The sequence below is a fragment of the Cricetulus griseus genome, chromosome 5 (assembly GCF_003668045.3).
Source record: "Cricetulus griseus strain 17A/GY chromosome 5, alternate assembly CriGri-PICRH-1.0, whole genome shotgun sequence".
NCBI lineage: Eukaryota > Metazoa > Chordata > Mammalia > Rodentia > Cricetidae > Cricetulus > Cricetulus griseus.
In genome coordinates, this window is record NC_048598.1 from 182678734 (window position 1) to 182703990 (window position 25257).

Below are 25257 nucleotides of genomic sequence, written 5' to 3' on the forward strand. Positions count from 1 at the left end.
TCCGTGAGCGATGCTGTCAGCCCTTCTTCATCGACTAGCTGTATTGTTCTCTGTGGTGTGTGCATTTGCATTGCAGCAGTACCCCACACATCAGAGAGGACATCACTGCATATGCTTGTAATGCTAGCACACTGTGGCCTGGGGCAGGAGGCCAGCCTGGCCTACATGTCAGACCCGGCCCTGAGCCAAACAGCTTCCATGGTAGTTAGCTATCAGGTTTGATGTTAAGAACTGTATTCTCTCTTTCTGATTTGTAGTACTTGGTTATGGATTACTATGTGGGCGGTGATTTGCTGACCCTACTGAGTAAATTTGAAGACAAGCTTCCAGAAGACATGGCAAGGTTCTACATTGGCGAAATGGTGTTGGCCATCGATTCCATCCATCAGCTCCACTATGTGCACAGGTAACCACCTTTTCAGAATCCTGGGGGGTTGTCAAAACAGTTTGTAGACTGGCAGGTAACACCACACAGCTAAGGAGAAGGGACAATACAGTAGTGACTAAAGAGCAAGGCCTTGCGATTAATGGTGACGTTTATGTCAGCAGGGACTGTATCCAGCATGTAATGCTTGGTCCTAGCCAAGACATCCCTTAAGCCATTGCCATAATTATTTATTTGTGTGTGTGCCCACCCATGTGTGTGCGCACACGTGCGTGTGTGCACGCGTGTGTGCGGGTGCTTGCGTGTGTGTGCATGTGTGCGGGTGTGAATGTAGCCACATGCATGTATAGAGGACATGCGGGTGTGAGGACAAACTGCAGGGCTCATTCTCTACCATGAAGGTCTCAGGTTCAAACTTATGTTCTCTGGCTTGATGGCATTACATGTATCCACGGAGCCATCTCTCTGGTTCCTGGTTCTTATTTAGCTAATATATGTAGCAAGAGACTACTATATTAGATAAAGGAGCCTTGGAAATATAAATTAACTTTGTCTGTTTTTAATTATATATTGTTAGCCATACGATATATAAGTTTGTTTTTGAGGTGACGTGTTGCCAACAAGATGGCCTGGAACTCCGGGTCCTTTTGCTACAGTGTCCCTAACCCCGAGCATACAGCGTGACTTGGGTTCTATTTCAGATGGGAGTCGTGTTTTATGATCCGGTCTCCTTGTGTCTTGGGCCTCTCCGCCGGCTCCCACCTCAGTCCTTGGCTCCTCCCTGTGACTCTGGTCTGTTGTCTGGTTCCTCCCCTCGGTGCTTTCATTAGGTTTGGTTTAAACTCGCTTTCCCTTAAGCGTCTTGTGAATGAGTCTCCATTTGAGGTCACAGTTTACCCACTCATTGTTTGTTCCTGGTTTTCTTTTTCCCTCGTGTTTTCCACTGTGGCATTTTGGTTCCCCTGCTGTCCCGTCTTTATTTATATCTTCCCCACCTTTCTTTTTCTTTCCCCCTTCCCTTCTTTTTTCTAGTTTCACATTGTAGCCCAGGCTGACCTTGAACTCATAACCCTCTAGCTTTGCGTTTCTGAGTGTGTTACACCTGACCTCTTTTTTTTTCCTTCCTTGTCTATGTGAGAGTGTTTATTTCAGGGTGAAGTGTCCTGCTGGTTTTCTCCTGCTTTGTATGTCTGTTTCTGGTTTTGTGGTAGAATCCCCATTGCCCTGCAGGGCTCCCCCGTGTGGCTGCCTCTCAGTCTGCACACTCCTGCAGTGGACGCTGTGTGGTGCTGCTGGGAACAGACCTGAGCATGACTTTGGTTGGGCATGTTGTCTAGCTTTCAGAATGGTCCATAATGGTTTTATTCTCAGGGCTGTGAATGCACTCAGCTCAGCATTTGGGCATAGGGAAAGGCAGTTGACAGCATGGGCTCTGAGTGGCATGCCTCGGCTGTGAGTGCGACTGTGCCATTTGCTGGGGTAGCTGGCTGTATACAAGCTGCTCAGCTCTGGTGTACAGAGTGGATTGATGATTAAGCCTGCAAGCCGTCGGCCCCCTCTTCCCCGGCTCCATTCCTTCTGTTACTGATCCCTCGTGTAGCTAGTACTTGTCTCCCTCCACGCTGCATGTCCCTTAGTCTCCTTGTCATTTCTCAATGGCACTCTTCACAGACCACAGTGTGTGATGCCATCTGAGATGAGAGAGAGAGAGAGAGAGAGAGAGAGAGAGAGAGAGAGAGAGAGAGAGAGAGAGAGAGCACACGCATGCACGCACAGAGGCTAGAAGAGAGCATCACATCCCTCAGAGCTGGATTTACAGATATTTGTGGAAGCCTTGGCTGTTATGTGGTTGCTGAGATCCAAAGACTGCATAGCAAGCACCCTTAACTACTGAACCGTCCCCCAACTCTTACATGTTACTTTCTGACCCTGTGGCTGGTGAGCCTCCTCAGGAAGGCAGCAGTGCTCAGGGGACCTTGGCAGGTGGCAGGTGGCAGGGCTGCAGAGCTGGGGGAGGGCGGGGTGCAGCTCTGCCGGTGCAGCTGTCTTACTTGGTTATGGCTGCTCTCGGGGTGACTGTGGTTCCCTGTGAGCCCACGGGGACAGTTAACTTACTCTGCTTATTTCACCAACAGAGACATTAAGCCTGACAATGTCCTTTTGGACGTGAATGGTCATATCCGCCTGGCGGACTTTGGATCGTGTTTGAAGATGAATGATGATGGGACTGTAGGTATTTTTTTTTTTTTTTGCTCTTGAGTTTGACTTGTAGTTAAATGGGGGCTAAGTGTTCAGTTTAACATAAAATAAAGAAAACCCTGTTTTCTAAATGTAAATTTAAAAAATGACTCTTTAGGAGACAATTGAAATGTTGTGTTTGGGGAAATTTTAAAGTTTGAAAATCATCTGTGTGCGCAAATGTGTATGTGTGAGTGTACAGGTGTGCATGCACATGTAGGTGTGTGAGTGTACAGGTGTGCATGCACATGTAGGTGTGTGAGTGTACAGGTGTGCGTGCACATGTAGGTGTGTGAGTGTACAGGTGTGCGTGCACATGTAGGTGTGTGAGTGTACAGGTGTGCGTCCACGTGTAGGTGTGTGTGAGTGTACAGGTGTGCGTGCACATGTAGGTGTGTGAGTGTACAGGTGTGCGTGCACATGTAGGTGTGTGAGTGTACAGGTGTGCGTCCACGTGTAGGTGTGTGTGAGTGTACAGGTGTGCGTGCACATGTAGGTGTGTGAGTGTACAGGTGTGCGTGCACATGTAGGTGTGTGAGTGTACAGGTGTGCGTGCACATGTAGGTGTGTGAGTGTACAGGTGTGCGTGCACATGTAGGTGTGTGAGTGTACAGGTGTGCATGCACATGTAGGTGTGTGAGTGTACAGGTGTGCATGCACATGTAGGTGTGTGAGTGTACAGGTGTGCGTGCACATGTAGGTGTGTGAGTGTACAGGTGTGCGTCCATGTGTAGGTGTGTGTGAGTGTACAGGTGTGCGTGCACATGTAGGTGTGTGAGTGTACAGGTGTGCGTGCACGTGTAGGTGTGTGAGTGTACAGGTGTGCATGCACATGTAGGTGTGTGAGTGTACAGGTGTGCGTGCACATGTAGGTGTGTGAGTGTACAGGTGTGCATGCACATGTAGGTGTGTGAGTGTACAGGTGTGCGTGCACATGTAGGTGTGTGAGTGTACAGGTGTGCGTGCACATGTAGGTGTGTGAGTTTACAGGTGTGCGTCCACGTGTAGGTGTGTGTGAGTGTACAGGTGTGCGTGCACATGTAGGTGTGTGAGTGTACAGGTGTGCGTCCACGTGTAGGTGTGTGAGTGTACAGGTGTGCGTCCACGTGTAGGTGTGTGTGAGTGTACAGGTGTGCATGCACATGTAGGTGTGTGAGTGTACAGGTGTGCGTGCACATGTAGGTGTGTGAGTGTACAGGTGTGCGTCCACGTGTAAGTGTGTGTGTGTACAGGTGCGTGCATGTGTAAATGTGTGTGAGTGTGTGCACGTGTAAGTGTGTGTGTGTACAGGTGTGCGTGCACGTGTAGGTGTGTGTGTGAGGTAGAGGTGTGCATGCACGTGTAGGTGTGTGTGTGTGAGTGTGAGTGTACAGGGGTTGTACCATCATGTACGACGCACTGCCCAGCTTCTTCTAACAATGTATGACGCTAGACACAGATTCTCATTCTGGTAAGGAACGCCGTTTGCTGACTGGCTGTCTTCCAGCTCTTCTTTTCTGTGTTTATGTTGACATACGGGTGCACTGGGGATTTGCCAGGCCCCTCAGACCCACACTGCAGCAAGCGAGGCCCTTTCTCCTCTGGAAAGCCCTGTCCATCTGGAAGGGGCAGGCTCCCTGCTGCTCTAGGGAGCTTTCTGCCAGGGAGCTTTTTCTTGTAGTTATCACAGGCCTAAGACCTGGGCTTCTTAGAACAGAGTGCTGCCGGCCCCAGCTGTGGGACCTCAGGTCAGAGGAGCCCTGCAGCTCATCTGTGAGTGGCTGGCCTGTCTTACTGCACTGGCCAGCTCCCCGCCCTGCTTTATGGCACTGCCTGTCACTGCTTTCTTTCCCGTGACCACAGCAGCCCCTGCAGCCCCATACAGGCGGCTCTGACCTTTAAATCCTGCACTAAATGTGATGGCTGAAACTCAAAAAGTGAGTGGCCCAGACATTTCCTACCAGTGTTTCAAGCATCTATATGCAGATGCCAGCTGACCAAGCTGCAGGCCACAGAGTTCCAGCTGACCATACTGCACAGGCCACGGAGATGCCAGCTGACCATGCTACACAGGCCACAGAGCTCCAGCTGACCATGCTACACAGGCTACAGAGCTCCAGCTGACCATGCTGCACAGGTCACAGAGCTCCAGCTTACCATGTTACATAGGCCACAGAGCTCCAGCTGACCAAGCTGCAGGCCACACAGTTCCAGCTGACCATGCTACACAGGCCACAGAGCTCCAGCTGACCATGTTACAGAGGCCACAGAGCTCCAGCTGACCATGCTACACAGGGCATGGAGCCTCCACTATCGTGTGCTTTTTTTTTTTCCCAACCCCCACATTAACTTGTTGGTAGTTTGGTGCTGTGGTTAAATCCACTCTTCTGGTGATGAGAGAACAGTGTCCTTGGGCACATTTACAGTGTCACCTACCACAGTGGACATTTGTTGACCCTCACCACCCTCTGCAGGCTGTGTACAACCTGATGTGCTGAGAGGGCCGGGCAGACTCCCTGCTGTCTGTCCTACACTTCCTACACTGCTCACCCTGGGGCACTGCTTGTTCCTGAGATGTTCTTTCCAAGAGTCTGGTCTCTTCTCAGATGGGCCTAAGCCTCAGTCTTAGAGGTGGCCACTGCCCTGCTCTTGTCCCATGTGCTTGCTTTCCTGTGATGATTGGCCCTCACTGATAGGGCGCCTCTGCTTCAGGCATGTGCCTACAGATGTGGACATTAGGGAATCCATCTCTGGGGATGGGTACCACCCTCTCAGGCCCCTGAGTGTCCCGCGCGCTCTGTATTTCTCGCCAGCAAGAAATCATACACGGGACACTCGGATCCTTCTGCAGACAAGCTTTAATGCATTTTACCAGAGTGGAGACTGAGCGGAGACACTAAACCAAGAAAACCATCCCTTATAAAGGCTGACCAGCCGCCTGGGACGTGTTACCCTATGAATGGCTTTAGCTCCTCAGGCCAAAATGAGCCACGGGATAGGCAGAGATCAAAGGAATGGAGATTACCCAGCGCCTGTGAAGTAATTTACAACTTGGTGTCTTCAGGCACCTATTATTGTAATGGATAATGCAGGAACCGGCTCCCTACATATCCCCCTTTTTTTATTAATTAATGAAAAGGCTTTATATTATTACAAGCAAATAGGTCACCCATATGTTGAGGGATAGAGGCAGAGGTTGTACCTTCCCAAAATCAAACATTAAGACTGTGTACGGGAGTCACCATCAGGCTGTTAGCTTGACCCGAAGTACTCTCGACCTGTCCTCTGCCGTTTTTCTGGGAAAGGGAAGTCTCGGGGCAGGTAACCCTTATGCAGGTCAACGTACCTCCCAGAGAAGCCTGCATAATAGGCAACTCTGTGCGATGCCTTTGCTCAGCATCCCTCTTTGGGCTGCCCAGACCAGACACTCTACCCTGTGCAATGAGCCTAGGCTCCGGGTGTGCAAGAGCTGTCTGGCCGGCGGCCTATTGCTTAAGCATAGTTAGCCAAAATATAAGCGCTTGGGTGATCTCTTGGTTTGAGCCCTGGAGCTTACATGCCAGTCAAAAGTAACAGCAATCCGCAAGCGGCTGCATCAAACAATTTCACCCCCACCCCTTTTCTCACAGACCAGCCAAAAATAACAGCAATCCGCAAACGGCTGCATCAAACAATCACTCCCACCCCTTAAGCAGTGGCCATCTCTCCGCCAAGGACAGGAGTTAATCTGGATAACAATAGCGGCTCTCAACTCCCGGGGGGAGGGTGGAGTTCCGACTTTTGAAGGTCTGAAGGGGCTCTTTAGGTTGAGTCTTTCTGGGATCCACAGAGGATTTTCTTCATCCTGTGAGAAAACACAATATCGCTCCCCTGGATCTTATGAGAATAGGATCCGGGCCTCTCCAAAGATCAGTTAAGATATCTTTCCATTTTACCATTTCCTTTTGGCCTTTTAGGTTTTGAGGTGAGACGCTTGGCCCGAGCGTCAATGTTTATGAGGCTTTAAAGCCCCAGGCATTCCAGGCCTTTAAGAAGTGTTGAATAGCAGGCATGGCCTTTTCCCCTATCAAAGACTGGGAAAGCCATCTGTAATTTTCTCCGCTCCTCTGATGGTAAAAAGGAGTCGGTACCAAATAGTGGGGGTGCTGATGGAAGCACACCCGCTGGCATTTTTGGCAGCCGATATCTATCGGGGTGGTATCGAGCTGCTTCTTTCTCTAGCTCTGCTTCCTTGCTAGAGTCTAAAATCTCAGAGTCTGAGCTGCTCAGCTCCAAGGCTTCCAGTTTCGTTGCAGGGCAGAGGCTAGGTTTCGAGTCCTCATCTCTCCTAAATTTACCGGGGTGTGACCGGCCATTCCCCATTCTCTCTCCCTCCTTCTCTGTCTCTCCCTCATCCAGCTGAGCTGTTCCTTTCACTCCCTTGTCAGTAGACATTCCAGGAGGTCCTTTTTTCTTATTTATTGTTGTTTTTCTTAACAAATTATTTACTCCCTTGTCACTAGACATCCCGGGAGGTCCTTTTTTCTTATATTTTATTGTTAGGCGCGCCCCATCTCTCACTACATTCGGTTTCTGATATGTAATTCTGGACTTCTTTAAGATTGCTACAACAGTGAGAAAAGTCAAAATAGCTCCTAGTAAAAGCATAGAAGCCTCTATATTAACCTCCCACAATAGCAACATTCCCAAGCCAAAGTCCAGAAAAATCATACCTCTCCGAATTTACCATCCTGCAGTTCTGAATCCGCCTTGTAGCCAAGGGGTCTCCGCGGTGCTGGAGATGTTCATATGTTCCCGGGTTTCGGCACCATATGTCCCGCGCTCTCTGTATTTCTCGCCAGCAAGAAATCATACACGGGACACTCGGATCCTTCTGCAGACAAGCTTTAATGCATTTTACCAGAGTGGAGACTGAGCGGAGACACTAAACCAAGAAAACCATCCCTTATAAAGGCTGACCAGCCGCCTGGGACGTGTTACCCTATGAATGGCTTTAGCTCCTCAGGCCAAAATGAGCCACGGGATAGGCAGAGATCAAAGGAATGGAGATTACCCAGCGCCTGTGAAGTAATTTACAACTTGGTGTCTTCAGGCACCTATTATTGTAATGGATAATGCAGGAACCGGCTCCCTACACCTGAGCAGAGACTCTTGGGAACCCATTCATGCTGAACCAACTTGACTGTTTGCCCTCTAGATACTTAGGGTGGGCTGTGCTAGGAAGCCACAGCCCCCGAGGGCTTGTTAGAAGCCAGCCTATGCTTTTCCTAAGGCTTTGTGTTGAATAGGAAAGCCAAGAACGGCCTGGACACAGGGTCCTAGACCACCCTGGGAGCATGGGCAGCAGGTGTGGAGTTGCTGCCTCTGGGGTGGAGACCCAATGGCAACTTCACAAAGTCCAGTGCTACAAGAGTACTTGCGTGTGTTGAGTTTTGAATTATCTGGTCTTTGAACCCTGATCTGTCACGACTTCTATTTCACGATTATTGTGCTTTCTGTAGCTGCTGGATTCTAAGGAAAGTGGATAGATACCCATAGTTAGTGATGCCCTCAGTCAGGATTCATTCATCATCCCTTCTCCCTTCAAGGTTCAGTCCTCTGTGGCTGTGGGCACACCTGACTACATCTCACCAGAGATCCTGCAGGCCATGGAGGACGGCATGGGCAAATACGGACCTGAGTGTGACTGGTGGTCCCTGGGTGTCTGCATGTATGAGATGCTGTATGGAGAAACGCCGTTTTATGCAGAGTCACTGGTGGAGACCTATGGAAAGATCATGAACCATGAGGTGAGATACTATACGATGTTCTAGTGCCTGCACAGGCTGGGGCAGGGTGGAGGTGGGTACACTATTGTAGTAAAAACTATACTTAGAATATTTTCAGTAAAGTGTGTGCTGTGCACTCATGCATACCTGATTTGAAGCCCCAGCACCCATGTAAAAGACAAGTGTGGCGGTGCACAGCTGTAACCCTGAGGAGGGACACGCAGATCCTGGAGCCAGCCAGCACAGACAGATCAGTGAAGTATGAGCTCTGTGCAAAATAAGTAAATAAAAAATAAAGGTGGGGGGTAATTGAGGAAGACCCCCCCACCCCACCCCCGTATAGACCTTTGGTGTGTACACACACACACACACACACACACACACACACACACACACACACACACACACACAGAGAGAGAGTCTACAAAATAGAGGTAGATTTTTTTTTTTTTTTTTTTTTTTTTTTTTGGTTTTCTGTGACAGGGTTTCTCTGTGGCTTTGGAGGCTATCCTGGAACTCACTCTGAAAACCAGGCTGGTCTTGAACTCACAGAGATCCACCTGTCTCTGCCTCCCGAGTGCTGGGATTAAAGGCATGTGCCACCAGTGCCCAATTAAAGGCTTAGAGGTAGATTCTTAACTTATAAATAAGTACTTGTAGAAAAAGACTCACACAGTACATACTTGCCTCAAGTAGATGGCAGCTCAGCTCTCAGCCCTGTGGTGTACTTCAGTTGTGCAAATGATTTTTTTTCTGTAACACACTGGCACATGTTTCTCATTGTTGGTGTCTGTTGTAACCTCTTAAACAAACCCCTTTCTTGGGAATTGGACTGAACCCTTGTTCTCTTGGTCAGGGTGCAGATGTGAGGTGTAGAGTTGCAATCTTTGTTCCTGACATAAGGAGTGTGTGATGTGTAGTTTTTCCTGCATCGTCAAGTGTGGACACTTGAGACTGGTTTTTGTTGTTGTTTTGTTTTGCTTTGTTTTGTTTTTTTAAATAAGATACAGTGTAATTGGGCTGGAGAGATGGCTCAGAGGTTAAGAGCACTGGCTGCTCTTCCAGAGGTCCTGAGTTCAATTCCCAGCAACCACATGGCGGCTCACAACCATCCGCTATGAGATCTGGTGCCCTTTTCTGGTGTGCAGATATACATGGAAGCAGAATGTTGTATACATAATAAATAAATAAAATTTTAAAAAATATTAAAAAAAAGATACAGTGTTAGCCAAGCACCACCGTGCTGCACACTTGTCTGCATTCTTTGCTGTTTGGAGAGGCAGAAACCTAATCTGTCATGGTCACTTGTAATTAGCTAGGTAGTTTGTCTATTTTCATTTATTATGTGTGTGTGAAGTATGTGTGGGTGCCACAGCACATGTTAGAAGCCAGAGGACAACTTTGTGGAGTTCTCTCCTCCCTTCACATGGGGTCAAACTCCATTTGCCAGGCTGCAAGGCAAGTGAGTGCCTTTTACCTAGTGAGACATCTCACAGGCCCAAGGGAATGATTTTCTTGTTTGCCTTTGGGGAATTAAAATTCCCTAGCTTCAGATTAAATTTGGTTAATTGTAAAGTAAGGATTATTTCCTATACGGTCTCCTTTCCTACCCAGGAACGATTTCAGTTCCCGTCCCATGTCACCGATGTCTCCGAAGAGGCAAAGGACCTTATTCAGAGACTGATATGCAGTAGAGAACGCCGGCTCGGGCAGAATGGAATAGAAGACTTTAAAAACCACGCATTCTTTGAAGGTCTAAATTGGGAAAATATACGAAACCTGGAAGCACCGTACATCCCTGATGTGAGCAGTCCTTCCGACACGTCTAACTTCGACGTGGATGACGACATGCTGAGAAACACTGTGAGTGCTCAGGCCTTCCTCCCCACTTCCTCCCCACTTCCTCCCCACTTCCTCCCCGAGTCACCCCCCCCCCCCCCGGCCCTCCCTGAGCCCTTCCTTCCTGGGCCACTTCCTCCCTGAGCCCTTCCTCCTCAGGCCCTTCCTACCCAGGGAGCCTCATAGGTGTCATCAATGTCAAGCTTCTGTTTGCTTAACAAGTCAATAAGTGGCAGAACTGTCCTAGTCTTTGAAAATATTTGACACCTGAGCTGGAGAGATGGCTCAGCAGTCAAGATTACCTAGTGTTCCTCCAGTGGCACCCAGATTGAGTTCTCAGCACACATATGAGGCAGCTCACAACTGCCTGCCACTCCAGTTCCAGGGGATCCAACACCTTCCTCTGCTCTTCCTTTGCATGTATACATGTGACATAGACACACACACACACATATAAAATAAGAAATAAAGTAGCTGGGTGTGGTGGCACACACCTTTACTCCCAGAACTCTTTTGCTGTAGAGGCAAGTGGGTCTCTCTGAGTTCAAGGCCAGCTAATCCACATAGTGAGTTCCAGGCCTGACAGATGTACATTGTAACTTGTCTGAAAACAAAATTGTTGCTGGGTGGTGGTGACCTTTAGTCCCAGAAGGCAGAGGCAGGCAGATCTCTGTGATCCGCCAGCCTGGTCTACAGAGTGAGTTCCATGATAGCCAGAACTGTTACCCCTGTCTCAAAAACAACAACAACAACAAAATCATTTTTTAATTTGGCAATTATTTTAAAGTCTTCAGCTTGGTCCATAATATCCTTCTTAAAAGACAGTGGATTACTCTTTTGACAAAAATTCTGAAATCCTTTTGGTTTTATTTTTCCCGTATTTTATATCTTTTTATTTAGTGTTGATTTGTTATTGTGTGACAGCCTCATTGTTACCATGACTACTTCATGTATATAATGACATCAGATATACAGGAAGCCTGGCCTATAGGCCTCTCCCTGGTAGTCATCTTGCCAGCCCACATTAATGCCTCTTTGTGCAGTCGGAGCTCAGAGTAGGGACCATAGGGTTTTTGCACTGGGGGGGGGGGGCACGTGTTGCGTATTTGAAGGGAGATTTACTTCATTTGTGTTGAATGTGCTCTCATGCAGGAAATATTACCTCCTGGGTCTCACACAGGCTTCTCTGGACTGCATTTGCCATTCATCGGTTTTACATTCACAACAGAAAGGTATGGCTGGGTTGATGCTTCCCATCACTCACTCTTCACTAGGGGTAGGCACAGCCTGCAAGTGGGCTCTGAGTGTCTGCTCATGCGTGCCATAAGGACTGGATGTCCTCTACTGATGACTCTAGGGATGCATCAGGGTTTTCTGTAAAGGAGGAATTAGTACACAGTCTTTATGTCATGTGTCTTTGGTCAACAACAGACCACATACACAGTGGTGCTCTGAAATATTCCCATGGCCTAATGGTGCCAGTGTCGGCCATTAGAGGTGGTGCATTGCCATTGTACATACACATGTTCAGTGGACACGCCCCCACTGCAGCACACTCTGTTGTGTTGCGTTGTCTAGTTCTGCAGAAAGGGCTCACTGTACAGCGACCCACCTGCCAGCACCGCCTTGAGTCACAGTGTGCTGCAGCTCTGATTGCATCTCTGTCTTGCTCTTCATTTACTCTCCGGCTGTTGGCACCTGATCACTTAGCAGCACTTGCCGGAGTGTATCCCTGCCATTAAGCAATGGATGACTGTAATACATGTCTTCTGTTCTCTGTTATACAACTTTTTCTTCTGCAACCCTTTAAATGCATAAAAACTGAGGCTGAAGGAAAAATAGCTCGACAATTAAGAGCCTGAATGCTCCTAGAGGACTGGGGCTCCATTCCCAGCACCCATAGGACAAGTCACAACCATCTCTAACTCCATCCCAGGGGGTTTGACGCCCTCTTCTGGTCCCCGTAGGTACTGCACAGGCATATGTTCAGGCAAAACATTTATACAGATACAATAAAATAAAAAAAAAAAAAGATATGGGGAAACTTCTGGGAATGTAGCTCAATGGCAGTGCCTGGCCAGCATGCATGAGGCCCTGGGTTCCACCCCGGGTGTGGGGGATGGGGAGAGAGAATGGCACATGACATGTGGAGAGCATTCTTAAAGGCTCATGGAAGGCACAGGCACAGGACAGTTCTGTGAAAGCCAGAAGTGGCCACAGCTGTTTCTGCTCGCACTCAGTCTAGAAGCCTTTGGAGCACACTGCTTGCTTTCGTCAGTCCTGCAACCCCAGCTCCTAGTTCCCGTCAGAGGAGCTGGAATTCAGTTCCCCCAGTGATAAGAATTTGGTAGTTCCAAGAACATCCAGCCATGTATGACCTCTGCCAGTGGTACCATATTGATGTTTGTGTCTGTCATTTCTGTCTGCAGTGAGCCTATCTGTTGGCTAAGTTGTATGGTACAGATGTCCTGCCTCAGTTTTAGAAAGCAGCGAAGGGCCAAGGAAACGGGAAGGTGACATGAGAGTGAGGCACTTCCTCTGCCTGAGGGAAGTCACAGAGCTGGATTCCCAGTGCCCTGTGTGCTCACACTCGTGAGGCGGGGTTGTGCTGGAAGGCCACCTCTGCTCAGGCTGGTAGGGAGTCTCAGGATGTGGCACACGTATCTCCTGTCTCCGGTGCCACAGTGATTACTGGCACCTTATCACAGAAGGGTTCCAGGTGCTTTCAGTGACTCCGGTGCCCAGAGTGCATCCCAATTCACAGGGTGATAGTCACACTGTGAGTCCTAGGCCTGCCTGTCAAGACACAGTTTGTAAGGATGGGCTTAGAACGCTCCTTTTGTGGTAAGCTGACTTCAGAAATTGCTGGTTGACTTATAGTCTGTAACAGAAGAGGATGTGCCTGGTGCCTGCTGTTGGGATCCTAATAGGAATGAGACAAGCAAAGCAGACCTGAGCACTTCGTGCTGCAGTCCAAAGATGAGGCCGTTGGATGGCTTCCACCTGAGCTAGGAGGAACTCCAGTACATGAGTACGGCCATGGGTCAGCTGGTCTTTCATGCCTAAGCCCCTCGGCCAGAGCCCTGTGGTGTGCTGTTGAGTCTCTAAGGCAAAAAGATAAGCCCTAAATTGTTAGCATGACACAGCTGCTAAGAGGCAGAACCGGTGGGTCATGCTTCCCTGTAAGCCCAACTCATTAGGCAAAATGACTTAGCTTTGCTTTTCCACTGAATGTGAGCAGTGATTTCCAAGTGAGCACCCGTTTGCTGCTGCGTCCTGCCCAGGCTCCCACTCCCCACCCACCCCGTCATCTATGGAAAGGGGGGTTTTGTCTAACTTTGGCTCCGTACACAATGGAGTCTTCTCACAGGTACTTCGTTTGCCACCATTGGGTCTCAGTGGAGTAGAAAGCCTGTCGCTCTTTTTGCAGCTGTTTTTCTGACCGAGGCTCTCTGAAGAGCATGATGCAGTCCAACACTTTAACCAGAGATGCAGACGTCCAGCGGGATTTGGAGAACAGCTTGCAGGTGGAGGCTTATGAGCGGAGGATCCGGAGACTGGAACAGGAGAAGCTGGAGCTGAGCCGGAAGCTGCAGGGTGAGTGGCTAGAGGGCCTGCTGTGGGCTAGGGTCCTGCCTTGCACGCGTGGCTGGCCACTCTCAACACTGTGTCTCCTTTAGAGTCCACCCAGACTGTGCAATCCCTTCACGGTTCCACACGGGCCCTGGGCAACTCAAACCGAGACAAAGAAATCAAGAGGCTGAATGAAGAAATTGAACGTTTGAAGAATAAAATGGCAGGTAAGTGCTCTGGCTGGTTGCTGCTTGATCTTTATTGAATATGAACTTCCTGTTTTCAGAACCCTTTTCCTAAGGGAAACGCTAAAGTTGTACAGGCTTATGCAGGGTTGCCGTCTTTGAAATTGTTTTCCTGCCTCACTTGTTGTGATAATGTAGTATTCTCCGGAAACTCTTGCTTTGCCCTTGTACTGAACTTGCCTGGCTATTGTCTCACAATGATAAGGTTTCGGCCTGCACCTCCACTCTCTTTCCATTTGTTTTAAAGGTTATTTTTCTCGTGTGTATAAATGCTTTGCCTGCATGTATGTATGTGCATGCCTGGTACCAGTGGAGTGCAGAAGGGGTACAGATTTCCTGGTACTGGAGTCACAGGGAGTTGTGTGCCACCGTGTGGTGCTAGGAACCAAAACCGAACCGAACCAGGTCCTCTGCAAGAATAGCAAATGCTCTTAACTGCTGAGCCATCTCCAGCACCATCCATGTTCTGTTGGTGATCAGAACTTCCAAGGACTTAGAACCACATTCCTCAGCCACACATGGACAGGCTCTTCATCAACCCATCTCCAGGTTACACTGGCGTCTGTCCTCTGTTTCTGGTCAGACCCCACCATCCTGATTAAAAATATAGGTTTGCACTGAGTATTATTCACTAAATTCCTTCATTGCCTTACACCCTGAGATGGGCCGCTACCCTGCTGGACAATAGAAGGACTGAGGGCTTTTGAATGTGGGGTCTCCAACATGACACAAGGGCAGAGTACAAGTGGCTAGGATAAGCACTAGAAGCCTGCAGTGTAGACGTGGGTGACACCATGTGTGGGGAGAGAACCTCACACACACCATGTGTGAGGTTCATGGGTGCTTGCCATGAACCTGACAATTAGCGTTCAGTCCCCATTGCCCACAGTTGGCCTCAGACTGCCACGCCCTCACTGTAGCACGCACACATGGGCACACATTACACAGACATACATGTAGAATAAATAAGTGGAAACTAGTGAAAAAACTGAAAAAGACATATCTGTGAATTACCAGACAATTTCAAGTCTGTAAGTCAGCTAATGTAATGTCACTGTGCACAGGGAACACAGATCATTTCTCTTCTGTCCAGATTCAAACAGGCTGGAACGACAGCTTGAGGATTCCGTGACACTTCGTCAGGAACACGAGGACTCCACACACCGGCTGAAAGGCCTGGAGAAGCAACACCGCCTCATGCGGCAAGAGAAAGAAGAACTGCACAAGGTAACACAGCCTGTGTGTGAGGAGGACTGTCTGAGGAGGATTGTGAGTGAGGAGGACTGTCTGAGGAGGACTGTGTGTGGGGAAGACTATCGTGTGAGGAAGGCCTGTGTGTGAGGAAGGCCTGTGTGTGAGGAGGACTGTCTGAGGAGGACTGTGAGTGAGGAGGACTGTCTGAGGAGGACTGTGAGTGAGGAGGACTGTGTGTGGGGAAGACTATCGTGTGAGGAAGACTATCATGTGAGGAGGACTGTGTGTGAGGAAGGCCTGTGTGTGAGGAAGGCCTGTGTGTGAGGAGGACTGTCTGAGGAGGACTATGAGTGAGGAGGCCCTTGCTCTGCCTTTTCTTTCTTTCACGTGTGCAGCTTGAGGGAAATACACTGGCTCAGGTACTGAGCACCTGTATCAGTGGCCCCTGCCCCGTGTGGACAGCCTGTTCCTGGGAGCACTTTCCAAACCCCTGGCTGTAATCTGACCAGCACTGAATCACTTTTACTTTAGTACCACAAAGCATAGCCCTGGTTTCTCAGGTCTTTGTTAAGCAAATGTAAAATGTAGAGAATTCTTATCATTCAGCAACTGGTGGAAGCTTCAGAGCGATTGAAATCCCAGACCAAAGAACTCAAAGATGCCCATCAGCAGCGCAAGCGGGCCCTGCAGGAGTTTTCTGAGCTCAACGAGCGCATGGCCGAGCTCCGATCCCAGAAGCAGAAGGTGTCCCGTCAGCTCCGTGACAAAGAGGAAGAGATGGAGGTGGCCATGCAGAGGATAGACTCCATGCGGCAGGATATCCGCAGATCTGAGAAGCTCAGGAAAGAGGTGCCTTTTTTCGTGTATTGTATTTGCTGGGTGTAAGTGTGGGTGCACCTGGCCATCAGAGAAGAACTGGGGAGCCAGTTCTCGTCTTCCACTGTGTGGGTTCCAGGGATTACAATCAAGTCACCAGGCTTGGGGACCAGTGCCTTCTGGTTTTTAAGAATTTGAGTAAAATACGTAAAAACTCCTGATGCTAGCTAGGTATGTGAGAAAGGAGCATTGACCGTGTGGTGGTGTCGTGGGATTCGAGAGTCCTCCTTAGTCTCTTCCCACCCACCCCCCACCCCCCCGTGGGGGGGCAGCTGGTGCTCTTTCAGGCTATTTGTCAGCCCCTAAATACCTGTTTGTTTCCTTAGTTTATTTTATAACCCAGATATGTTTGTAATGGTTGTCAGTTACAGCTCAGGTTGGTGAAACTCCTAAGGATCAAGGGTGAAGTGACAAGGTGTCTGGGCCTTGTTTAATACAACCCAGGAGTGAACATACAGACAAAGCAAGCTTGGTACTTAGCTAATTGTCACCTTTCAAAGCTGGATCATGGGCATCTGGGGTTTTCTCTCCTTTTGAGGGTGTTTGAATTTTTCATTTAAAAACTGAATTGTGGGCTGGGCATTGGTGGTGCACGCCTTTAATCCCAGCACTCAAGAGGCAGAGGCAGGTGTATCTCTGTGAGTTTGAGACCAGCCTGGTCTACAGAGTGAGTTCCAGGACAGCCTCCAAAGCCACAGAGAGACCCTGACTTGAAAAACAAACAAACAAAATAATAATAATAATTGTAAATGTCATTTTTTTTTAAGACAGTAAAAGAACACTTTACTAGGTGGTGTTGAAATATCTTTGGTCAAGAGGGATCAGAGCTTATTCTCTGACCTAATGAAAGGCATGGAAATGCTATATTCGGGGCTGGAGAGATGGCTCAGCAGTTAAGAGCACTGGCTACTCTTCCAAATGACCTGAGTTCAATTCCCAGCACCCACCTGGTGGCTCACAGCCGTCTATAACTCCAGTTCCAGGGACTCCAACACTGTCACACAGAGACTATACAGGCAAAACACCTTTGCTATGCAAAACACTAATAAATATGTCAAACATTTTTTTAAATCTACATTTTTTTCCTTTTTCTTTGTTGTTGTTACATCCTGGACAGTCTTCCCTCCCAGATCCACTCCTCCTCCATTCCACATGTCAGGACTGTTTCTACAAATGAGCTTTTCTTGAATTTAACCCTCAAATCAGTCTATTTAACTAGAGTGCAGGATTGCTTCATCACTAATGGTCATAGCTGACCGTTCCAATTAAAGCGTACCTCAGCTTCAGCTCTTGGTGCATGTGATGTGGGGGAGCTGCACAAAGCCTATCGCTGACCTGTTCCTCGGTGGCTGTCCCTTACTGCGGTTTTATAAAAAGCAGATCTACCTTTTCCTTAGCTGGAAGCTCAGCTTGAGGACGCCACTGCCGAGGCCTCCAAAGAGCGAAAGCTGCGGGAACACAGTGAGAGCTTCTGCAAGCAGATGGAGAGCGAGCTGGAGGCCCTCAAGGTAACGCTTCTCCCCAGTCGCCTGTTTATTGGACCAGTGTCACCCAGGGCAATTGCAAAGAAGTAACATGTGTGGGAGGAAGTAGAGGGTGTGGCCACTGCTTGTGACAGCTTTCATTATAAAAGCCAAATTCATTTCTTTGTTGTATAAACATCTTAGGTGTTTATAGTCAGTATTGCAGGGTTAATAGGTGACACCTTCTTCCCTCCACCACTTCTACGCTTGGGCATGATCAGTTCTGGAAGAGCTATCTAAGTCCATGTCCTGTTGTTGATGTGCCAGAGGCAAGCTGCTCCTTCCTTACCTAGGACCAGCTGATGCAGTCGGAGAGCAGAAAAAGGCTAAGAGAAGGGACAGTCATGAGAGTCCGCTTCTCAGTGTGGGGTGGTCTTGGATAAGTGACTTCCTCTTTGGGGTCTGAGCCTCCATATCCTTGTGGTTGTGATGGTGCTCTCTTCTTCAAGCCCATATGCCCAAGGGATTTTTGCTACCACCCGACCCAGCTCTCACCAACACTATTTTCTCTACTGTTTGCTTATGACTGCCTGCCTGCTCCTTGCCTCTTTGTAGGTGTCCTACCCCAAGGACATACAGCCATTGAGTTTAACCAAGCTAGCAGGGCACCTGCACTCCATGTGCAACCTGACAGCTCAGCCTGAGTCAGAGCCCCTCTCCCACCAGCCTCGTCAGCCATGTCAGCCTACCTAGTAGATTCAGCTCACCTTCCCCCCAGCACGCCTAAGACCCTCTGCTGCCAAGGTGCCACCATGCCCAGCCTGTCCCACCAACTTATTCTTCCCTTAATGGTTTGCTCCCACTGCCTGCCCTTGAGAGCAGGGACCTCAGTGTCATCTCAGTCACCAGAAGATTTGTGACAGTCATCACAGCCCTGTGGGACAAACAAAGCCTGTGCACATCCCTGCAAGGCAAGTGCTGTCCCCCAAACTCTACCTCCATGTGGGCTGCTCTGCCTGGTGCTGTCTTAGATGGCGGGTCCCTACTAAAGGAGAGAATGAGAAGACGTCACGGCCCTTGAGGGAGGACACAGATTTGTCAGTTTATTTCAACCTTTATCTACAGATAAAGCAAGGAGGCCGGGGGCCAGGCAGCACATTAGAACACCAGCAGGAAATCTCCAGAATGAAGTCGGAGCTTGAGAAGAAGGTCCTGTTCTATGAAGAGGAGCTGGTCCGCCGGGAGGCCTCCCATGTGCTAGAAGTAAAGAGTGTTAAAAAGGAGGTCCATGACTCGGAAAGCCACCAGTTGGCCCTGCAGAAGGAAATCCTAATGCTGAAAGATAAATTAGAAAAGTCAAAGCGAGAGCGGTAAGCTAGGATCTCGGCGAGAAACGGAAGCTTGCTGCATGCCATGACTTGTGTTAGTGAGGTGCTCTCTCCTTCACCTCCACAGGCATAATGAGATGGAGGAGGCAGTAGGCACGGTAAAGGATAAGTACGAGCGAGAAAGAGTTATGCTGTTGGATGAGAACAAGAAACTGACCGCTGAGAATGAAAAGGTGACTGGGCCCTCACCACGGAGGGAAGTTGGTCCTTTTTACATTCAGTCTTTTCAGTGGGATGTTCTCATTTGTTGAGAAGCTGCTCATCCTTGGCTCTGTCACTTTCAGGTTTGAGTTTAGCTGGGACTTGGGTCAGGACAGTGAAAGCCCACAATGCTGATGAGCCACAGCGCTTCTGCTGTCACCGTGCTGGGTAGTGAAGAGGTGCCAGACAGACATGTGATGTGGTCACATTGTTTAATTTCAGCTTTGTTCCTTTGTGGACAAACTCACAGCCCAAAATAGACAGCTGGAAGATGAGCTGCAGGATCTGGCGTCCAAGAAGGAGTCGGTTGCGCACTGGGAAGCACAGATCGCAGAGATCATTCAGTGGTACGTGCCCGGCAGCGCCATTGCAAAGCTGCTCCGTGGCTGCCCTGCTTCCCGAAGGCTGGAGTACATCTCACTGCTGTTTTCCTGAACCCCTTGCCTCTGGGAAGCAGTGGTCTTCACAGTAGACTAAGGGTGGGGAGACCCCCTTAGGACTTGGGGTGAGCTGTTTATGCTCCTCATTGTGGGTGACACATGGGTGGAGAGCTTCCATGACCACAGACACAACTAGGGAGACCCTAAGGGGGGCAGGGCCAGTGTTTCCTCTGCTCAGTAGAGGCAGCTGGTGCTCTGGCCACAGTGACATTGTCCTGAGGAAGGCAGAACTGCTCACCTTCATAAGTTAAACGCTTGTTCCCTGTGTAGGGTCAGCGATGAGAAAGATGCTAGGGGCTACCTCCAAGCCCTCGCTTCTAAGATGACGGAAGAGCTTGAGGCTTTGAGAACCTCTAGTTTGGGATCAAGAACTCTGGTAAGGTGCTCTCTCAACTCCAACTCCTTTCCCTCCTCCCAAGCTCCCTGGTGCTGTAGTATATGTGGATGTGCAGCTTAGGTGCCATCCGGTGGCTCCAGGGAGGAGGGCTATGTGCCTAGCAGGATACGGCAGCTAAGGGCAAGCTTTTCATGGGGTCATTTCCTCAGTTGTTAACTTGACCAGGTACCTTCAGGTGTGACCTCAAAGCTCCAGGATGGGTACTGCTCGGGGCACTTTATTGACGTCATCCTCCATGCGCTCACTTTGTATAGCAGACTCTGGGCTCTCTGGGGACACCCAACCCAACCCCACTCTCCACCCCACACCCCACACCCCACACCCTACTCTGCTCTTGCTCCTGTGAGGCAGTAGCCATTGCCACAGATCTTCTCACCACAGAGGTGTTGGGACCAGTTGGCACCTTTTTTGTTTTGTGTTTTTTGAGATGCGGTTTCTTTGTGTAACAGCCCTGGCTGTCCTGGAACTCCCAAGTGCTGGGGTTGAAGGTGTGTACCAGCTCTGCCCAGCTGCCACCTTTTCCTGATGGGATCTTATGATGTAGTGCAGGTTGACTTAGAAATCCCTCTGTGACCCATCCTGTCTTCAAACTCAGAGTCCTCTAGACTCTCAGCCTTTGTGTGCTCCTGGGATTGTGGGGGTACACTGCCAGTCTCAGCTCCTATCTCCCTTCTCAACCGTGTGTGTGTGTGCATGGGAGTGTAGGTAGAAGCTCCAGAGGCCACAGGCTTTGGAGTCAGCTCCCTGGAGCTGCAGTTACAGCAGCTGTGCGCAGCTGGGCATGGTACTGAGAACTGAGTTTGGGTCCTCTGCAATAGTATGTGTGCCTTTAATAAAATAAAGTGCTGGAGCTGTCCCTCTAGCCCCTGTCGTCCTTTCTTCAGGTATATATTCTTATCTTAAGTGATGTGTATATGCATACGTGAAAAAAAGGTAGTAGCAATGGAGAATTTTATTTAGAATGTGAAATTCCATGTTTTCCCGGTTGAAGGGATATTTGCTTGGGTGTGGATGGCCAGGGTTGGCAAGGTGAACATCTGGCTGGCCACACATAAGCCTGGAGTCCTCCACCCTGAGAAAACAGTACTGGATGCCAAGACCCTGGGCTGACAGGTGGTAACTTTGGTCACTTCCTACTTGTCTCCATTTTTTGAGAACACTAAACTCGCCTTGTAGACCAGGCTGGCCTCAAACTCACAGAGATCCACCTGCCTCTGCCTCTGCCTCCCAAGTGCTGGGATTAAAGGCATGTGCCAGCGCTGCCACACACAGCTGAGAACATGGATAATTCTTATTTCTGCAAAAGGGTAGGAAGCAGCCTTGTGTTTTGCTCTATGGTGGAAAACATTTTAGATTCTAGATTAAGAAACACCAGTTAGGGGACTGGAGAGATGGTTCGGTGGTTAGGAGCACCAACTGCTCTTCCAGAGGACCAGGTTCAATTCCCAGCACCCACATGGCAATTCACAACTGTAACTCCAGTTCTAGGGGACCTGACACCCTCACACCTCACACAGAGTATATACAGACAAAAGCAGTGCACATTAAGGGAGGGAGAGAGATTAGAATATTGAGTGAGTTTGGGGTTAGGGTGGTAACTTAGCTGGTAAAGTGCTTGCTACACAATTATGAGACTTAAGTCTGACCCTCGGTACTCAAGTGAAAACTCATGCAATGGCAGCAGCTGTGGTCCTCACTGGGAGGACAGACAGACAGACAGACAGACAGACAGACAGACAGACCGACCGACCGGGCTTGCTGGCCAGACAGCCTAGACTAACTGGTGAGCCTCAGGCTCCAGTGAAAGACTGTTTCTCAGAAGATAGTGGTAAACATCTCCTGGAGTCAGCATCTGGCCTCTGTACTTGTGTGCCATATGCACGGACACACGGCAGAAACAAACCAAATGATGAGTGAATTAAAGAGTATTCAGTAAGCCCATTCCATTTCTCATTTTCTGATTTATTCTAGTTGTATTTTATATACATGTTTGTAGTCAAATGAAAGTATCAGGGGTGGCGCACGCCTTTAATCCAGCGCTCGGAGGCAGAGGCAGGCGGATCTCTGAGTTCATGGCCACCCTGGTCTACAGAGTGAGTTCCAAGACAGGCTCCAAAGCTACAGAGAAACCCTGTCTCGAAAAACAAAGACAAAAATCTTCCTGTTGAAGGCCAACTGAATGAGAATGCTTCCTTTTTGCTCTAAGAGAAGTGTTTTGTTTGCCCATTAGTTCTTTAGAAACTCATCCTATGTGTGAGAGACTGACAATGAGGAACCCCAAGGTTCCCTTACAGAGTCCACCACCATCTTTAGCATCTAGCTAGGGGGCCGCCCCGCCCTGCCCCACCCCGGTCCCTTTGACAGAATCTTGAAAAACCTCTTCCCTGGATCAGTTTTCTTCTCTTGACTGCTATGGGTGGAAAATGAAAGTCAGCTGTGTTAAGTAGAAGTCCAACAACATGGGATTTGAGCCTCTTTAAGAATGAAGTCATGAAGCTGGTTTTTGCTCCATTCACTATGGCTTCCTCCTCGTAGGTTGTTCCTTCATTCCTCCTGCTCTTCACAGTAATTTTAGCCATTTACTGTGAGTGGGACTTAGTGATGACAGTCCGCTAGGGTGGAGAGGTAGTGAAGTGTTTGCAGAGGTAGGGAAGCACTTATAGGCCCCGTGTCCAGTGGACCCACACAGACATTGTGCCACAAAAATGAGATTTATTCTTTGTTTAAAAATGGCACCAGCTGTGGCTTGTGATCCCAGTCTCTGAGAGGCAGAGGCAGGAGGATCTCTATGAGTTCAAGGCTATATAGTGAGACAGTGAGACCCTGTCTCAAAAAACAAAAACCTAAGCAGAAGCACTGGGGCAGTGGTTGGTACCAGTTGTCAGGTAAAGGCAGTTTGCCACCCAGCCTGGTGATCTGAGTTCCAGTTGCAGAACCCATACAGTGGAAAGACAGCCCCTTCTCCTGCAGTTGCCCTCTGACCTCTGTGTGCATGCCATTGTGTGTCCACACACACAATAAGGAAAACTGTAACAGTCTTTTTTAGATTTATTGTTTAAAATGAATGTCTTGTCTGCATGTATGTTTACTACATGTTTGCTTGGTGCGGCAAAGGTCAGTTCCCGTGGAACTGGAGTTAGAGATGGTTATCAGCTTAGCCACCCGATGAGGAGCTCTGGAAGGGCAGCAAGTGCTCTTCACTGCTGAGCCATCTCTCTGGCTCAGATTATGGGGGGGGTGGGCAGAGCCTGGCATGTTGGTGCACACCTGTAATCCTGGAGCTGGAGGCTAGCACAGGGTCTGGGGCTCAAGGCCAACTGCTGCTCTGTATAGGGAGACTCTCTCAAAGTTTTTTGTTTGTTTTGTTGGTTTTTTGAGTCAGTGTCACTGTGTAACTGTGGCTGGCCTGAAACTCAGTATGTAGACCAGACTGGCCTAGAACTCACAGAGATCTGTCCATGCCTTTCCAGCTCCTGGATTAAGGGTGTGTGCCCTCCCCTACTTCCCCCACCTCCCATGCCCCACCCTGGGCTAGAGTTTGTTTTGAAAGGAGTCTTAGGAAAGGCTGGAGAGATGGCAGTTAGCAGATACACTGGCCATCCACCGGGCCTGGCCTTGCTTCCCAGTGCCCATGCCTGGCACCTCCCAACCACCTGTTAACTCCAGCTCCAAGGGATCTAACACCTCTGGTCTCCATGGACACGTGACTCACATGGTCATATAGACACACATACACACAGTGTATACATAAGTAAAAATAATAAAGATAATTTTTTTAAAAAAGACTCCTAAAGGAATAAAAAGTTAGAAAATAGTGGCCTGGAGACTCATCTCAGTTGTAGGGCACTTAGCTAGCATGCCCTTCCTCGTGCTTCATTCCCCAGCACTACAGAAAGAAAAAAATTGCAGATACTAGAACTAAAAACAGTACTGATGGAGGTAATTTGTAATATACTAAAGGTATGAGACTGAAAGTGGTGAATTACTTATTTGTATTCATTTTGTTGTTGTTGTTTTTTTGGGGGGGGGTTGTTGTTGTTTTTTTGAGACAGGGTTTCTCTGTGGCTTTGGAGGCTGTCCTGGAACTGGCTCTTGTAGACCAGGCTGGTCTCGCGCTCACAGAGATCCGCCTGCCTCTGCCTCCCCAGTGCTGGGATTAAAGGTGTGTGCCACCAACGCCTGGCTATTTGTATTCATTTTATTAAGTAATTTAAAATGTATTTTTATTATCTTAATTAACCAAAGGATCCACTCTGGAAAGTTCGCCGAAGTCAGAAGCTAGACATGTCTGCGAGGCTGGAACTGCAGTCAGCTCTTGAGGCAGAGATCCGTGCCAAGCAGCTGGTTCAAGAGGAGCTGAGGAAGGTCAAAGACACAAGCCTCTCCTTTGAAAGGTTGGTTTGTCCTGGAGCTGGCTGGGCCCTCCTGACCTATAGGCTGCTCAGGACAGCGCTCCCTGCTCCAGCAGAACAGTGAGGTCCTTAAGCCAGTTGACTGGAAACGTGCACTTAGGCATAGCTTATACAAGCCAGGCTGTAGATCATTGCCTTTCCAAGAGGGTGTCAGTGTTCTCAAGACATAATGAGGAGCCTGGGTGCTGTAATCCTGGCCCTCGGGCTGAGACAGATCTTGAGGTCAAGGCCAGCCTGGACTACACAGACAGATCATAAAAAAAAAAAAAAAAAAAGCCAAAAGGCTGGTGTGCCATTCAGTGGTAGAGACCTTGCCTAGCATTTACAATATCTGGAATTGTGTGACCCCTAATACATCCTAGTGGGGTAGACATCATCCCCATTCTATAGGTGGTGAGACCAAGGTATAGGTGTGTGAAAGTTAATGTCATCCTGTTGACTAGTGGCCAAGCCTCTGCTGGGTGCTGGCCCTGTCCTGGTGTTGGTCTTGGGGAAGTGTGTCCCAGGATGACAGCCATGGGAGGTATCTGGAGTGTCTGCTTATCCTCAGATAGCAGGCAGAAACTACCCACAGTTTCATGAGCTGATTTTCCTTGAGCAGGCCCTTCCTCCGATAGTTCTGTTTTGTTGGTGTGATGTGGCCCAGACTGGCCTTGACTCCTGATTCCCTTGTCCCTGCTTCCTGGTTGCTGGGATTGCAGACTTGTTCTCCCGTAACCCCTCAGCCATGGCTTAAAGTCTGTGTTTGAATTCATAATTCTGAACTTTTTGTATTATGCTGAGTGGAAAGGCCTAGCATGTCCTAAGCTGTTCCCAGGAAGCCAAGAAAGCCCTGGCCTCCTCACACTCGATCACACTG

At 49.0% G+C, this 25257-nt stretch overlaps 1 protein-coding gene across 3 annotated transcripts in view; it reads left to right on the plus strand.

Moving 5' to 3' along the window:
• Window positions 1-25257, plus strand: part of Cdc42bpb (CDC42 binding protein kinase beta) — an 83788-nt gene that overhangs the window by 40191 nt on the left and 18340 nt on the right. For all 3 annotated transcript variants that reach the window (XR_004770192.1, XM_027416633.2, XM_027416634.2), the window contains exons 5-19: window positions 258-406; window positions 2521-2614; window positions 8191-8391; window positions 9985-10233; window positions 11362-11441; window positions 13640-13806; window positions 13890-14009; window positions 15121-15254; window positions 15828-16070; window positions 17495-17605; window positions 18686-18930; window positions 19016-19121; window positions 19372-19496; window positions 19860-19965; window positions 24232-24380. Coding sequence is in view for 2 of the 3 variants with exons in the window: in XM_027416633.2 (XP_027272434.1) it covers window positions 258-406; window positions 2521-2614; window positions 8191-8391; window positions 9985-10233; window positions 11362-11441; window positions 13640-13806; window positions 13890-14009; window positions 15121-15254; window positions 15828-16070; window positions 17495-17605; window positions 18686-18930; window positions 19016-19121; window positions 19372-19496; window positions 19860-19965; window positions 24232-24380 (2279 nt within the window). In the remaining variant the exon portion in view is untranslated. The remainder of the gene's footprint in view (window positions 1-257; window positions 407-2520; window positions 2615-8190; window positions 8392-9984; window positions 10234-11361; window positions 11442-13639; window positions 13807-13889; window positions 14010-15120; window positions 15255-15827; window positions 16071-17494; window positions 17606-18685; window positions 18931-19015; window positions 19122-19371; window positions 19497-19859; window positions 19966-24231; window positions 24381-25257) is intronic.